Source organism: Antrostomus carolinensis, unplaced genomic scaffold, assembly GCF_000700745.2.
Source record: "Antrostomus carolinensis isolate BGI_N321 unplaced genomic scaffold, ASM70074v2 scaffold46042, whole genome shotgun sequence".
In the NCBI taxonomy this organism is placed as follows: Eukaryota; Metazoa; Chordata; class Aves; order Caprimulgiformes; family Caprimulgidae; genus Antrostomus; species Antrostomus carolinensis.
Window position 1 is genome coordinate 5,350 of NW_010298468.1, and position 14,364 is coordinate 19,713.

General features: G+C 37.1%; 1 protein-coding gene across 1 annotated transcript; it reads right to left on the reverse strand.

Moving 5' to 3' along the window:
• Positions 1-381: 381 nt before the first annotated feature.
• Positions 382-13,120, reverse strand: MOK (MOK protein kinase). Its single transcript, XM_029083608.1, is given in 11 exon segments — positions 382-506; positions 509-749; positions 1,696-1,807; positions 2,030-2,203; positions 2,618-2,719; positions 5,114-5,292; positions 6,202-6,250; positions 6,756-6,834; positions 9,749-9,819; positions 11,117-11,206; positions 13,011-13,120. Coding segments are annotated over 11 exon segments (1,242 nt in total). The 5' UTR covers positions 13,031-13,120.
• Positions 13,121-14,364: the final 1,244 nt, after the last annotated feature.

Consider the following 14,364-nt stretch of genomic DNA (forward strand, 5'->3'; position numbering starts at 1 on the left):
GTCATTTATAACATAATGTGAAAACTTGTATTTTGTAGATAACATTCCATTCCTAATACTGAAGCTCAAAGAAACCCTTCATGTTATTTTTAACCAACCTCCTCCTCCATCACCTTCTAAAAGGAAAAAATAGTTCAATACAGAGTGCTCTAAGCTCTGCCAAAACAATGCTTTAATTAAATACTGACACCCTCCAGGAACAGAATGCCCAAAGGGTGGGGGAGCCCTTCAGAACCTCGTGGGATTTTCCTACCACTTGTCAGAGAAACACAAAATAAGGCACTGCTGTGCTTGTCAGATCTGTAACAACGGAAGCGTGACTGGATCTCGCTCACTGCATAGTCGTGCTTTTCCTCACACTCCAAACACTTTACAAGGTGGTCAGTAACCTCCTCCTCTTCGTTCTATAGCAGGTAAGTGGAAATGTTTCGGGGAAGACTTAAGTGCCTTCTGTTTCTCATACTGTTGAGGAAACAATGGAAGTTTGAAATCCACTCTGTAAAACATATTTCGCTATTACATTTTAATGAGCAAGTCGGAGTCGGTACCTCAGCATTTGATCCAGTAAATCTAACAGACTGGAACGCAGGGGCTGCACCACTTTCCTTCGGTGCCCAGAGCACTGAATGCAGCGTAGGAGAAGGACAGGAAGTCAGTTTGGCTACTCCAGAAAGGTTTAATTTTGGTAATTCTTCACGAGGAGGTCCATGTTGTTGTTTTGTTTTTTCCTGGACTTTCCTAAGAGGATGCTTTTAAAATAAATACACAAGATTCAATTTCTTTCTGAAAACAAACAAAGGAATAAAGTTAAAAGAGAAAATCTAAATAATCAGAAAAAAATAACACGGCCAAATACTACTTCAGCTAATTGTATTTTAAAAATTACTGCCTCACTGGATGTTTCTTACAACTTTTCCTGAAAGAACTTCTTACAAAGCCTACATTGATGAACCCCAGAACTAAACTGGTGGGAAAAGTGTCTGCTCCTGTGTAAGAAGAGTTCATGCTTTCAAGGTTAAAAGCACAGCAGAAAATAATTTACAAGTTTTTTTCCTACTGTAATTTGGTTTTTTTGAAAAAAACCTGTATTTGAGAGTTTTTCATGTAGTACTGGCTTCTATCTCACCTTGCAGATACAGCAAACCTCAAGAGTGAATATGTTGAGTATTCTTCACAAAGCTTGAACATAAACAAAATTTTCATTTGCCAGAATTTGTAATCAGATTTTAATTTTTTGATTTCCAATGTCAAATACAATCTTAGGATTTTCCCAGATATCATCTAAATACAAGATAATTAAGACTAAAAAAATAATTTATTTGCTCAAAATGCAGACTTGAAGCACACTTTCTGTCTCTGCTTCAACTTCATCAGTAAAACTCTGTAATTCAAAGGCCAACAGCAAAAAGAGGATGATAATATTTTTTTAAAAAATGCAGAACTGTTGCTTTAAGTAACAGCAACTATGACAAGAGTCTACCAAAGGGATTATGTGGTATCACAGCTTCTAAATTCTAACTCCTGTGTTTCATGGGGGGGGGGGAACGGCATCAGACCCAATCAAGATCAGTGTTTAGGCAGACTGAATTAAACCAAGTAATCGGCTTAAGTAAAACATTTGTTTCTAGCTAACAAGCTCTGTGCCACAAACGACTTTATCTAAACAGGCTGACAATTCTTCCACTTAAATATTACCTGTCTTTGACTTTCCTTTGAAATTTGCCACCAGTGCAGAGGTACTTGCTGTGATGTGTTTCCTAGTAATCTTAATTTTTTCTGCATGGCCAAAGCTTGTGTATCAGCTGCCCTAAAAAGTTTGGGGAAAAAAAGAGAAAAACATCACTTTTATTTGACGTGAAGTTTGGACTCAATGCAAAAGTTTATGCTGACTGAATTATGTTCATGGTATTGCAAGCTAAGTACTAGCAGTGTAAGCAAACTCCATTTCAGTCCACTTTAATAATCACACCACGCTCTCCCCACTTTTTAATTTTAGTCTTTAAGACTAAAATAATTTGAAATCACTTGCCAGAGTTCTTGAAAATAAAGGTGCTGTAATGCTTGATGGGCAGCAATTCTCTCATCAGGATCATATTTTATCATTGCATACAGGAGAGAGATGCCTTTGGGAGACAAATTGTGCACGAGAGGAGGTATTCCTTTTCCTTTTTTAAAGGGAAAAGAAAAGCTTGCAATTCTTGACCTGTGTTAAGTTAAGAACAAACAGGTTATTCATGCATATTCTGACAGAATTACAATTTACTGAAAAAATTATTCTCATCTGATTTAGGTAATCATTTATTAGGGACAAGTAAGTAATACTTGCAAAAACCAAATTTTCTTTCCTAACAAGTGATGTCATTGGCCTTAAAGATACAATGGAAATAAAAGGCCAAATAAGACTGATATGGGCTGAGATTTCCTCTGCCCTGCCTACAGGGACCACGAATGCGTGATTCTTTCTGGGTAGGGTTAGAAGATGCTGCTCTGGTCAGCAACCATCACAACAGATTGAGATTTTTGTGTTGGTTCCCTGAGCAGAAATTGCACACAGTTGTACAGCTTTATTGTGTATATTTAAACAGTGAAATTGATAATTATGGGAGTGCATGCTTACTGCTTCAGCTTGTTGAGAGTTCTGTTAGCAGGAGTGCCTATAACATCATGGATTTTTGAAATTTGGTCCAGCTCATTAGATCCAGGAAAGAGAGGCTGAAAACTGCAAGGTAAGAGATGGTAGTATTGGCACTAGAGAAGACACAATTAAACTAGTTTAAGTGGCATAGCTGCCACTTCAGTTAAAAAATGTTCATTTATGAGGAAGATACATTTTAGAATTACTCATTTGTGGACATTTTAATACCAACCAACAACTGAAGAATAACATGTCAGCAGCAGATGAATACAACTGCATCTTTGAATGGAAAGAGTAGTTTGGGTTATTAAACAGAAATTTGTAATTGCCTTCTCCTTACAGGTCTGGGGTAAAATATGTAAAGGGAACATCCCTCCTGGCAAAAGGCAAAAGATACAGGATGGTGTTTCCTCCTAGTGAAGTGGCAGATCCCAGAAGACTTTGTGTTTTCCTCATTTTAAGACAGCAGAGCCAAGTAGTCCCTCTTGTTGTGCATGCACATAGAAATATATAAGAAGCATTCCATTCCTAACACAGAGATCCTTTGCAAGCAGCACTGCTGGAAAGATGGTAATTTGAACTGCATTCCTGGGCTTGATCCTCAGTTAATATAAAATTTGCATAGAGTCCTTGAAAACTTTGTTATCAATAGAGCAATCTGACTTAACAAGTTCAGGCCACTAACTGTTTCTTGCACATGTTGCCTTTTTCCATATTAGCAGAACATTTCCTTGGGTTTATAGTTTAAGAAACACTTCAATAGCACCGTGTGATCCTTGAAGTAAAACAGCCTCTTTGTAGATGGGAGAAACTTCTTTTAACTGTTTGCAGATTCTAACAGCTGGCTCCACACTTCCCTGAATGTCTTCATAAAACTTTTGAGAGGAGGAAGGAGAGATCTGATTCATGTTGTGCAGCTATATCAAGACAAGCAGCTGGAAGTAGCTTTTGTGTGAACTACAAAAATGAGCTGTCTCTAAATGTAAGACTATAACATAGTGAAGAACAACTGTGCAATCCACAAAAAATGTAATCCAGGAACCATGATTTATAAAGAACAGAAGGAGGGAGAAAAAGATTGGGAAGATAAGCACATCTGAGTAAAAGACTAAAAGTTCTTACACAATGTGGTGTAAAGCATAGAGGCTTACACAAACATTCAGCAGCAAAAACTGCAAGGTGCACTTAAAAGGAAACAAACCTGTCCATAATTTCCTTTAGCTTGGCAAGACTGTATCTTTTTAATTGGATAATTTCCAATAAACATCACTCATTTCTCTCTGAACACATCTCTCAGGTCTCTGAAAGTGTGCAGTGGTTGCAAAGAATTACATTTGTTACATTAAGCTAAAATTACAAGGAAATATCTTTAAGGTTTTTAGCCCTAAGAAAACTTAAGTTTGCAGCGTGAAATTTTCTTGCCAGACTTCAAAGCCCACCTGATTAAAATTGAAATGGAAATACATGGCATTTTTAAAGCTTCTGGTCGGAGTTTACTTTGCAAGAGAACTGCCACAGTCAGGATTTTTCTGTTAACAGTTTTCTGACCAAAGTAGAACTGTTTCTACAAGTGAGCAGGCAAAGCATAAGGGTTGTCATTTAATGTGATGGTGATAGCAGCAGCTGCACTTGCCATGTGGAGGAGGAGGAAAGAAGCAAAGCAAATGTTACCACTCCTGGTTGCATATCAGAGACAGCAGTGTGGGAGGAGAATAAAGAAGAACTGCTGCTGTTGCTAGGGCACAGAGATATTGGAGAAATACTCATGGTGATTATTTTTCCTTTTTTCTTGAAGAACAATGACAATTTTTTTGAGTTACAGTTTCATCATCATCAAAAAGCTCAAAGGATTTTAATCCAAGTTTTCTTGAACTCTTCATCAGAACCTGACCTCAAAAATATTCCAGGACATAAAGTCCCGGCACAAGGGTCTTAAACACACTGTATTACAAATCAAAGTAGTAAATCAGAGGGAGCGTCTTCTCTAATCTCCTCTGGTTTTGCAGAACAGTAAGTCAAAAAAAAGAGGGAAAAATTTTGTAATGGTGTGCATTAACAAGACTGAGGATAGTTAGTGATGCTCACGACAGGAAATGAGCCATCCTCTATTCAGAGACAAAGCAGAGAAAATACATTTTTACCAAACTCAACCATGAAGCCAATGGCAGGGGGGTGGAACTCAAACAACAAAACAACCAACTGTTCAAAAATGTTATTTTCCTTGTAAATATTTTTTTGTTGGTACTATGTTCTCTTGAACATCCCACTGCTTTATTATTAACCTGCCACAGGGTGAAGAGAGCTCCGGACAAGACAGGACTTCTGCCTCATGAGCCCTGCAGACTAATCACAGAAGAAGCTTCCACAAAACCATGGAAACAAAGATCATGTTACCTGTACCATGTGCTCCTTATTTGAGTTATTTACCTTTTATTTGATTGATTAATAATCAGAAAAACCCTCCACTAAACACTGTACCTTGCGATTTCATAGAAAACACAGCCAGCACTCCACATATCAATTTTGTAACTATAGTAGCCATTGGTAAGCAAGCATTCAGGTGCTCTGTACCAGCGTGTGGAGATATATTCCGTATGTGGCTGCTTAGAATAGATACTCCTACAAGATCCAAAATCTCCTAACTTCAGGGTATTCTGCTGCAAAAATAAAGTATTTTGACAAATTAGAAACACTGAAATATTCAAGCAAAGATTTTCCTTAAACGTGTGAAGTAGTCATCATAAAAAAATCACGGATTACTTTAAGAGTAAACTTTCAGAAATCCCAGGGGTAGTACAGCAGTAAAACTGCATTCAAATAGCAAGTAGCTCCAGGCTTGAAGATATCTGCATCCCATAATATGTGCAAATATCATTCTGTACATCATTAAAAGAAAGAGCTAAGAGTTAATTGAAAAGCATGGGGACTATTCCTGAAGGGAAGACGGCTAAATAGGACATCTGGATTAAGTGATTTTCTTAAGAGTTCTTGTGCTTAGCAGTGATACAGTAAGTGGCTTTGGCTTCTTTCTGTAACAGCGTCTCCTGTACACTTCTAAGACTTAAAAGAAAAAATTATCTCCAGAAAATAAAATTTCATAAATGGAATTTTTGAAATCCTTGCTTTTCAGACATTAGCAAAACAATATTCTGAAACTGTCAGAAGAATAGATTTCAATGAAGACATCTTCTAAAAGCTAATACCTTCTGCTAATTTTTGCATTAATACCTTCCACTAAACATAGGAATTGAATATAGAAAGGAAGAGCTGCAGAACTGAAGCCTATTGCTCATTTCTAGGTTAACACAGAAAATATATATTAGCAGAGGATAAAGAACAGGTTTTTAGACTGGAGTGACCACATGCAGGCTGATCCATTTCAGGTTTTAGCCAATAACAAACTTGCTTGTTCATTCCTCTAGATCATGAATACAGTATTAGAAGTAACTGTCTATTTTTTAAAAACTGTACTTATACTCATGAAGAACCACTACCTTCTCAGAGTAAAGAGAAAAATACTGATATACTTCACTTTCAGTTAAATACTCTCACATAAAATTAATTACCTTTATTAATATGTTTTCTGGTTTCACATCCCTGTGAAATATCCCATTTCTGTAACAATATAAACACACCAGAGAGAAGAGTTCAGGAAAAAGATAAACATTATCAGTGCTTCCAGTTATTTGAAAAAAAGTACTTAAAGAAACTAACACTTTCTTTAAATTTACCAACAGCATATTAAAAGATAGAATTTTGCCACCATGGTGAGGCAACAGCTACAGGTATGGGCATGGGGAAAGGGCAAGGCCAGGAAGGGGAGACCAGGGTTCCTGGTTTTGCTCTCACCAGGGTTGCCAAGGGATTGCAAGGGCCACCCCTCCCAGGAGGGCTTCCTGCAGCAGGTACTAGAGCTCCTTCAGGTGCTGGCCGCAGCATGGGCCGCCTGCTCGCTGCCTTCCAGGGCTCTGACAGGCAAAGGTGCAGCTGGGCAATGACCTTTTTTCTCCCTGCAGCAAATCTGCTGCCCCAAACCATTGTATGTCTCTGCTTAGAGATGACTCTGAAATAAATGTAGGATACATTTACTCTAAAGCTGTTGCTGAACCAGGTCTCTTACCTATGTATGTAATCAAGAGATGTGCATAACTGGTACATGTAATTCTTAATTTTTTTTTCAGGTAATGGCTTTCTCCTTCCTAGAATTAAATTTCAAGTTGTACAAGTCCTTTTTAGCAAACGACAAAATACAAAAATATTACTCTTCAGCTTCCAACAATACATTGATATTACCTTTTTCAATTGTACTATTTCTGTCATTTATAGCTAGCTTTGTAATCCATTTTCCACTCAACTTCAGACATAATTGAGATTTCAGTATGCACCAGAGATAGCTCAGCTAACAACTGTCAATTCAACAGTCTGCAATCTGCCTTAGCTTTTACTGCAGGTTTTTCTTGCAGTATCTGTTTCCCCAGGTTCTAACAGAACTGCAATATTTCACTTCTAAACAACTGTTTTCCTCTCTGAACAAAGTAACTGTCCTTAAGGTTCAAGATTCATATCAATCACCTCTAATTACTGCCATGCTTAGATGACTGATTCACACTTGACTTGCAAATTAAAGGTTAACCTATGTAGTTCAGCTTGCTATTGTCGTTGTGCAATAATGACAGGTATAAAATTTATCTATTTTTCAGAGCCATTCAGTAACTACTCAGCTTTTTTCTTTTATAGGCTCCAAAGGCCTTTTAAGCTTGCTGTAATGCCTTTATGTAACGCTGCAATGTCATCAAGGGAGGCAGAAATGATGACATTTTTGAAAAACAAAGCAGGTACTGATCTGCCTGATGACAGTAGTATGAGTAATTGGCTGGGGAGGAGGAGGGAGATTACCAGGACACTAACTGGTTGAGGCTGCAAGTCCTAGCAGCCAGCGGGACGTGTGTTCCTAACTGATGACAGCACTCCTCCAGTCAGCCACCTAATCCACCACGGAGCAGGATTAGATAACAAAGCACTTGAAACAGAGTACCGCTTACATGGGGAACTGGAGTATTATTAACCCAGCAGAGATAAATGGTGGTTTCAACATCAGGATTTTTGTCATTTATAGTAGGAAAGATTTTATAAAATGCAGCTATTCAAACAAACTTGGATTATTAGCAGTATTTAAAAATTCAGGCCTTCATAAAAAGAAGCCATGTCAAATTGTTTTTTCATTACAGGTCACTAGTAAAATCTGGCTTTTACTTCCAGCTTTATCGTGAGAGAAACCTCAATCTGGAAGTCATGATGAAGTGAATCGTAAGGTGATCACACCTGAGGCTACAACTGTTTTCACTTGTGGCATCTTCCCCACCTCCCTCTGAGCCTTATTTAATTCACCACTTTAAATGACCAAACTGTTCTTGATTAAACTAAAGGCAAGACTGGTTTTCAGTCAAACAAAATACTTTAATACTTGAAAATATCAAAATACTTTTTTTTCTTTTTTAAGAATCTCCACAGCAATCTGTCCTTCATTTTCCTGTTTATTCTATGATTTGACAAGTTCCACCCCATGTACCACCACCTTGTACAAGGTGAAAAAAATACCTTGTATTATGGAAAACAAAGTCCAGGCACAAAATCCAGACCATAAAGAAGAACCAGCAATTTACAGAAGTTCCGATAAACCCAAATTAATGTTGAGATAACCCCTAACCACAGCATTTCAGATTACAATTGAACACAGATTTAATTTTGAACTGATTCACCATGCTATAAAAAAAGGAAGCTTTTAAAACTAAGTGGCAGGAAAACAATCTTCTTATTAAAAACTTGAGTTTGATAAAAATTGTATTTTAAAATAAAAAACCATAGCAGAACATAGTGAAACTATCAGACTAATTTCCATCTGTATACAATGCTTAATATAGCAGGCTTTTACACATGAAAAGAATGAGAGAAACACTGAGAAATGTAAGCAAATGAAAGCAAATACTCTGGGGTAAAAAAAAAAAGGCAGTTAAAGAACAAACCTAAACATTCTGATTTTTCATAGCTGAAGCACAGTATCTTTCTTAGAAGGAGAAGATGGAGGATTGTTTTTAATGTCCTGGACTAACTCACTAACAATGAAGACTCCTTCCTATGTGCCATTATTCTGACTTTACAACTTAACAAATTTATCCTGTAAAAATAAAATGTCTTATTAAAACCAGCAAATTTTCGTGTCTGTTTCAGTGATCACCAAACAACTGTATTTTAACCTCAAATTCTTATCTAGGTCAGGCAGAGGGTTACTGCTTTTGTTAGAGAACTGAATACTCAAGTGTCACTAATGTAATGTTTGGGAGCGAGTCTTTATCTGTGCTACCACACTGAATGACAGTTGCATGTTCAGTTATTTAAATGAATCTCCCAACTGTTAAGACATTACAAATTTTTAATTATTCAGAAAAAAATTATCTTTCAATACTGAATTATAAGTAAGTGTCCCTTCATTTGCTGTATCCAGCTCCTTTGGTGCCTATATGAGATCTGGTTTTAAATCAGCTTTTGTTCTAAACTTTTTTGTAGGAACTCTTCCCCAAGCTTTACAGTCTCCCATCTGCTTCAACAAATAGCTCCAGAATTTTTAAATACAGGAGGTTTCAGGGAACACTGTTATTTTATAGAGAAAACTTGGTAAAAGGCATTTTTACTAGATATAAACTCTGAAAATCATTATTCATTGATTCAGTATTTTTTTTGGGGTGGGGAAAGGGCAATAATTTTCTTGTTATGTCATTACAGTCCTGACCTAACAAAGAACCTATTTAGGGGTTGGTTTGGGGGGTTTTTTGCTACATAAAGCAATTATTTTGTGGTTTGCAGTCAAGGTTGTTCCCCTGTTCTCATGTAAAGTTTGACTGTAGCAATAGATGGCCATGGACCTGACTCACTGGAAACCTTCTGCAGGGGTATTTGCACTGGAAAGAAGGAAAGAAAGAGTAAACCAATATAGCACAAAATTTCCCTATGAGTTTCATACCATCTAACAGTGAACCACCAAGTGAAAAATAATGAATCCCACTTTGTGATCTACACAAGGAGGGTTTGTGTGTTTCTTAAGCATATGCTACATACCTTTTATCAGCTCATAAATATTCATGTCCATAAGTTCACATATCAGTGAAAGGGAGCCAGCTTTTTTATCACTGAAAAAACAAGGAGAGTTTAAGCTAGAAATAAAATTTACATGTTGATTTGTATGCAGCATAGAAAAAAGTACTTAGTTTAACCAGTATTAAAATGGACATTTTCATTTTTAGTTGATACTTTCTCAGAGAAGTTTTTCAACTTGGGGTCTGAAGTATCATAGTTTTAGTTTATCCTATCCAAAGCGTCCGTTGCAAAAGTTAACTGATGCTCCATGAAGTTATTTGAAGGCATGTTTTCTGGGCATATCACACTGTTAAGTATAAAAAAATTTCCAGTAAATTAACTGATACAATCTTGCAATAAAAGATAGGAAAGCCATTATGCCATATATGAAAATACTTTCCAGTTAGGTCACCAGTAGTGTCTATTGTGTGGAAATTAGTATCTGACTGGAATCTGTGTTTTGCTGACAACAGCAGTTTCCAGTCTTACCACGATATGATAATACATCTGATACTTTATGTTCCATTTCACTGCCCTGCAGAGGCAGATGTCTTTAGGTCTTCAGTTTTTCTTGTAAGATAACTGCATTAAAGTACATCCCCTCTGCAACGTTCCCTTAACCCAGACAGCAAAAAGTTGAGGGTTGAATCTGCAATTCAGCTTGCAGACAGTCTGTGGAAGAGCGAGGTGAGCTCGCTGGCCGTCTGGATTACACTTTGTTAACAACAGGGCAGCTGAAGCTGAGAATTCCAGAAAGCGAAGCTGCTGACAGGATTACCCACTCTCCATAGATCTGTAGAAAACGGGCCTAGAGTACAGTACCAGAGCCCTGAGCAGGGGAATAAGACAGCCTGGGGAGCAAGAAAAAAATATTATTCTGTTATTTGCAAAGGAGTGTCTGTAAAGTCAAACCAAGATCCTTGAAGAACCAGAGCCTCTTCCAGCAGATAAGCTCTGAGTGTGCCTTACCAAAATACTGTCTGCAGCAGACATGAGGTTGTGTGGTTAAAGCACTGGCTGGATATGGGACATGGGTTGAAATCACCAGCAAATTACATATTATGATATTAAGTTTAGCTATGCTTAAAATATGTCTAGCCTGTAGTGCTAATACTGATGCTGAAATATTTTTGGTCTGCTGCAAAACATCCAGAGAAAGTGAGAGCCATATCAGATTGTCTTAACAAAAAAGGCATGAAGACTTCAGAATTTTACAGATTTGTTGTTTTTTTTTCCTTTCTGTTGGAATAAAAAGCTGAAGTGCCTACAGGTTGCTTCTAGACCCCAAAGTTACTGAATATCATTCAGATAAAGGAATAAGGAAGAAAGAAATCAATGCACCATACTTACAAAACAATGTCATGTAACATAAGGATATTAGGATGCGGACTCAGCCTCCTTAGTGCTCGTACTTCTCTCAGCTTATTCACTTGTTCCATACTAAAGTTGAAGTAAAAAGAAAAGAGGAAGACTGACTTGCAGTCTGGGACTGGATTATAACTGTTTTTCTTCCCTGCCATGAGACCGTCAGAACCTACTCCACTTTAGTCTGTAACGGAACTTCCCAATGCAGGACCTGATAAGCTGTTTGCCTGCTTTGTTTCTTTATAGCACAAATCAGTGATCGGGAGAAGGGCTTCACTCCCTCTTGCAGTCTGGAGTAGCTGGACTTACTCAAACCAGATAAGTAGTAAAGTTTTGTGCTCATGACTTCAGTTCCCATGCCAAGGAGCTATCTGGGAGGAATTCTGTGTTGCATAACAGTATGTACGATACTGTTTATTCTGTTCAAAAGTACTACTCAGCATGATGCTGAAAGTGACAATCTAGTCTCACCAAATTTAACATTTAAAATTAAGTTTTGATGGTAACCTCTTACATTAAAAATAGACACTATGTAACTACTGTTTAATTATTATTAATTAAATAATAATTGCCCTCCTAGACTTTAATAAACAACAAAACTACATGCTACAGAAACTGGGGAAGAAGCAGGACCCAAAGAGCTTTGCACACTGTGTAGTGGATCTGAACGGGACACATACGCCTTTTCACAGTGAGACTTAAAGCTAAACACTAAAACAGTATTTTCCAATTTGAAAGTAGGATAAATACCTTGTATGGGCATGTTCTGCTTAAAACACTTTTATCTGTTGCTAGAAGAGTTGATTTCATCAAAAGAATTTGTCGGTCAATTTATGAAAGGGTTAAAGGCCCAAAAGATGTTTTAAACATGTTACATGAAAAAAGTCTGCTTGTTCTGGCCTATTGTTGTGCCCTGCCACTGCATACCATCTGCCCCTGATATAGTTAAACAGTTAGTTTAAATGCTCTTTTGCTCATAACTTGGACAATTTGGTCAGTTTTAGGTCATGTATAAATGGACCAACACTTCTCTAACAACATAACACAGAATCAGAAGGAGCACTACTTGAAGATATTTGAGTTTGGGGTTGTTTCTTTTTTAAACTTAGTCTTTGAAGCTCTGAGCTACACTGTGAAATCCCACCTAAGAGCAAAATGTCCCGTTTTACTTCATATGTACAAATATGTCACTCCCACTGATTTCCTAGGAACTTAATACATATAACTGAGAATGCAAAGTCAGTGACCTAAAAGGCACTGTTTGACACTTATATATTTGGAAGAGAATGGCAAATCTATGTCTACTTCCACACAGCCCTCTCCTCTATTTTCCTAACTGTTAAAAGGCACTTGTTTTGTGACCAAATAGCATATTGCTGATGGGTGTAATTAAATATAAATGCAAGTATGAAGTAGAACTAATGCTATACATGGAATAAGTATAAATACAGTGTTTTTAACTTGCACTAAAACAGTATTTAAAGTAAGACTGAAAAAAAAAGTATTGTCCAGGGGAAGGACTGACACATTTCCTCCTCCTATTATTTATTTACAGCGAAATAGAAACAGCACAAGTATATTCAGTGCATTTGGAAAGCCAGAAATCAACTATTTAGTCCTCATTTTTCTCATTTCACCCTCAACCCAGCGGCTTGGCAGTATTTAGTACAGTGGATGACATCAATTAGAGCACTCAAGGAAATAACCCCCATGCCAAATGAGGAGGCCCTGCATAACCAGCAGCAGAGTTCCCTTTCCATACTACATGCAAACCTTTTTAATACATTTGTATTCAAAAACCTTCATTTAGTCTTAATTTCACATTTTCCCAACAAATTTAATTAAGATTTTCTGTAGTACTATCATTAATTATGCATACCTTTCAAAATGTTGCTTCATGCGTTTACACGCATAGTACTTGCCATCGCTAAGACTCAGTGTCTTCAGAACGTAAGAAAACGTTCCTTCTCCTATCTTACCAACTGGTTTATATTCTAAAAACAAAAATATAATGTTTCAGTATGTTTAAAATGGAAATTGTTATGCAGACTGCATATCAAGCCATAATTGATTTGTTCAATTTGACTAATGGAAAATTTTTAAATAAAAAGGTTTTTTTTTTTAAAACACATAAGATATATATATAAATATCTTAGACAATAAACTAGTACCTCCTCGCGCAGTGGCACGATGCTTCTGCACGCAGCACTTCATACCTTTTTTTCAGCTGCCACACATTAGCAACTCACACCTGAACTTATTCTTTGCTTCTTTCACCCAAAAAACCCCCTTTAATTTACATTGTACTGAAAAGATAAAATGATCTTGAAAAGCAGGTGTGTCTTGTCATTGTTCCGACATGGGGTTTTTTGCTTGTTCTGGTGGGGATTTTTTTTCATTTTGGGTTGGGTGTTTTTTGTTTGGTTTTGCTTTTGCTTTTTTTTAAGCAAAGCAGTTTCTGATTTTAAAGCTTTATTCCCATATTAAATTCAGATATTAGTTTTGCATTAGGCAAAAAACAATGCTTGGCTTTAATAATGAAGTGCACCCAACAAAAGGATGTGAAAATCAGTCAATTCTAGTTCTGCAGAATTTTAAGAGATGAAGGAGATAACATAAGGAATATGAAAAAAGCTTTATTTATATGAATTTCTGAGTCTTTTCCCAATTTCTTTCAGAACTGACGTTTCTTTTCTTTCCTCCTTTATTCTCCTTCAGCTCTGTGATTAACTGTTCCTTACCAATCCCACTGCTTGGCTTGCTTCACCCACTTTGTCCTCCCGTTTCCCTTTATTTTTAGCACCTACAGATTTTATCCTTGATAATTCTTTCAGTAATTTCATCTGAGGAAAATACCAATCCTGGTTAGCTTTATGCTGCTGTTGCTTTTGACATAGTCTTATTATTTAAGAAAGATACAAACCCAGTCATTTTGAGGAAGGCAGAGCAGGAAACCTCTTTTATCATATTCAACCCTTTTATGGGAGTCAGAATAACTGCAGGAGCCTGAAGCTGTGTCAATAGCAGTAAATTCACTGAAGTGTAGTTGCCTGTACTAGTTACTGTGACAACAGTCCCCGGCATGGATTTGGCCTGTGACAACCACCACTCTCCCAGGCACCTTCCCAGCCTGATGTGAGGACTCCTTCTAAGGTCATTCCTCAAGCAGTTTCTGTCCTACTGCCTTGTTTTGGAAGATAAGGGAATTTACTAGCATAGATCTGGGTCATTTC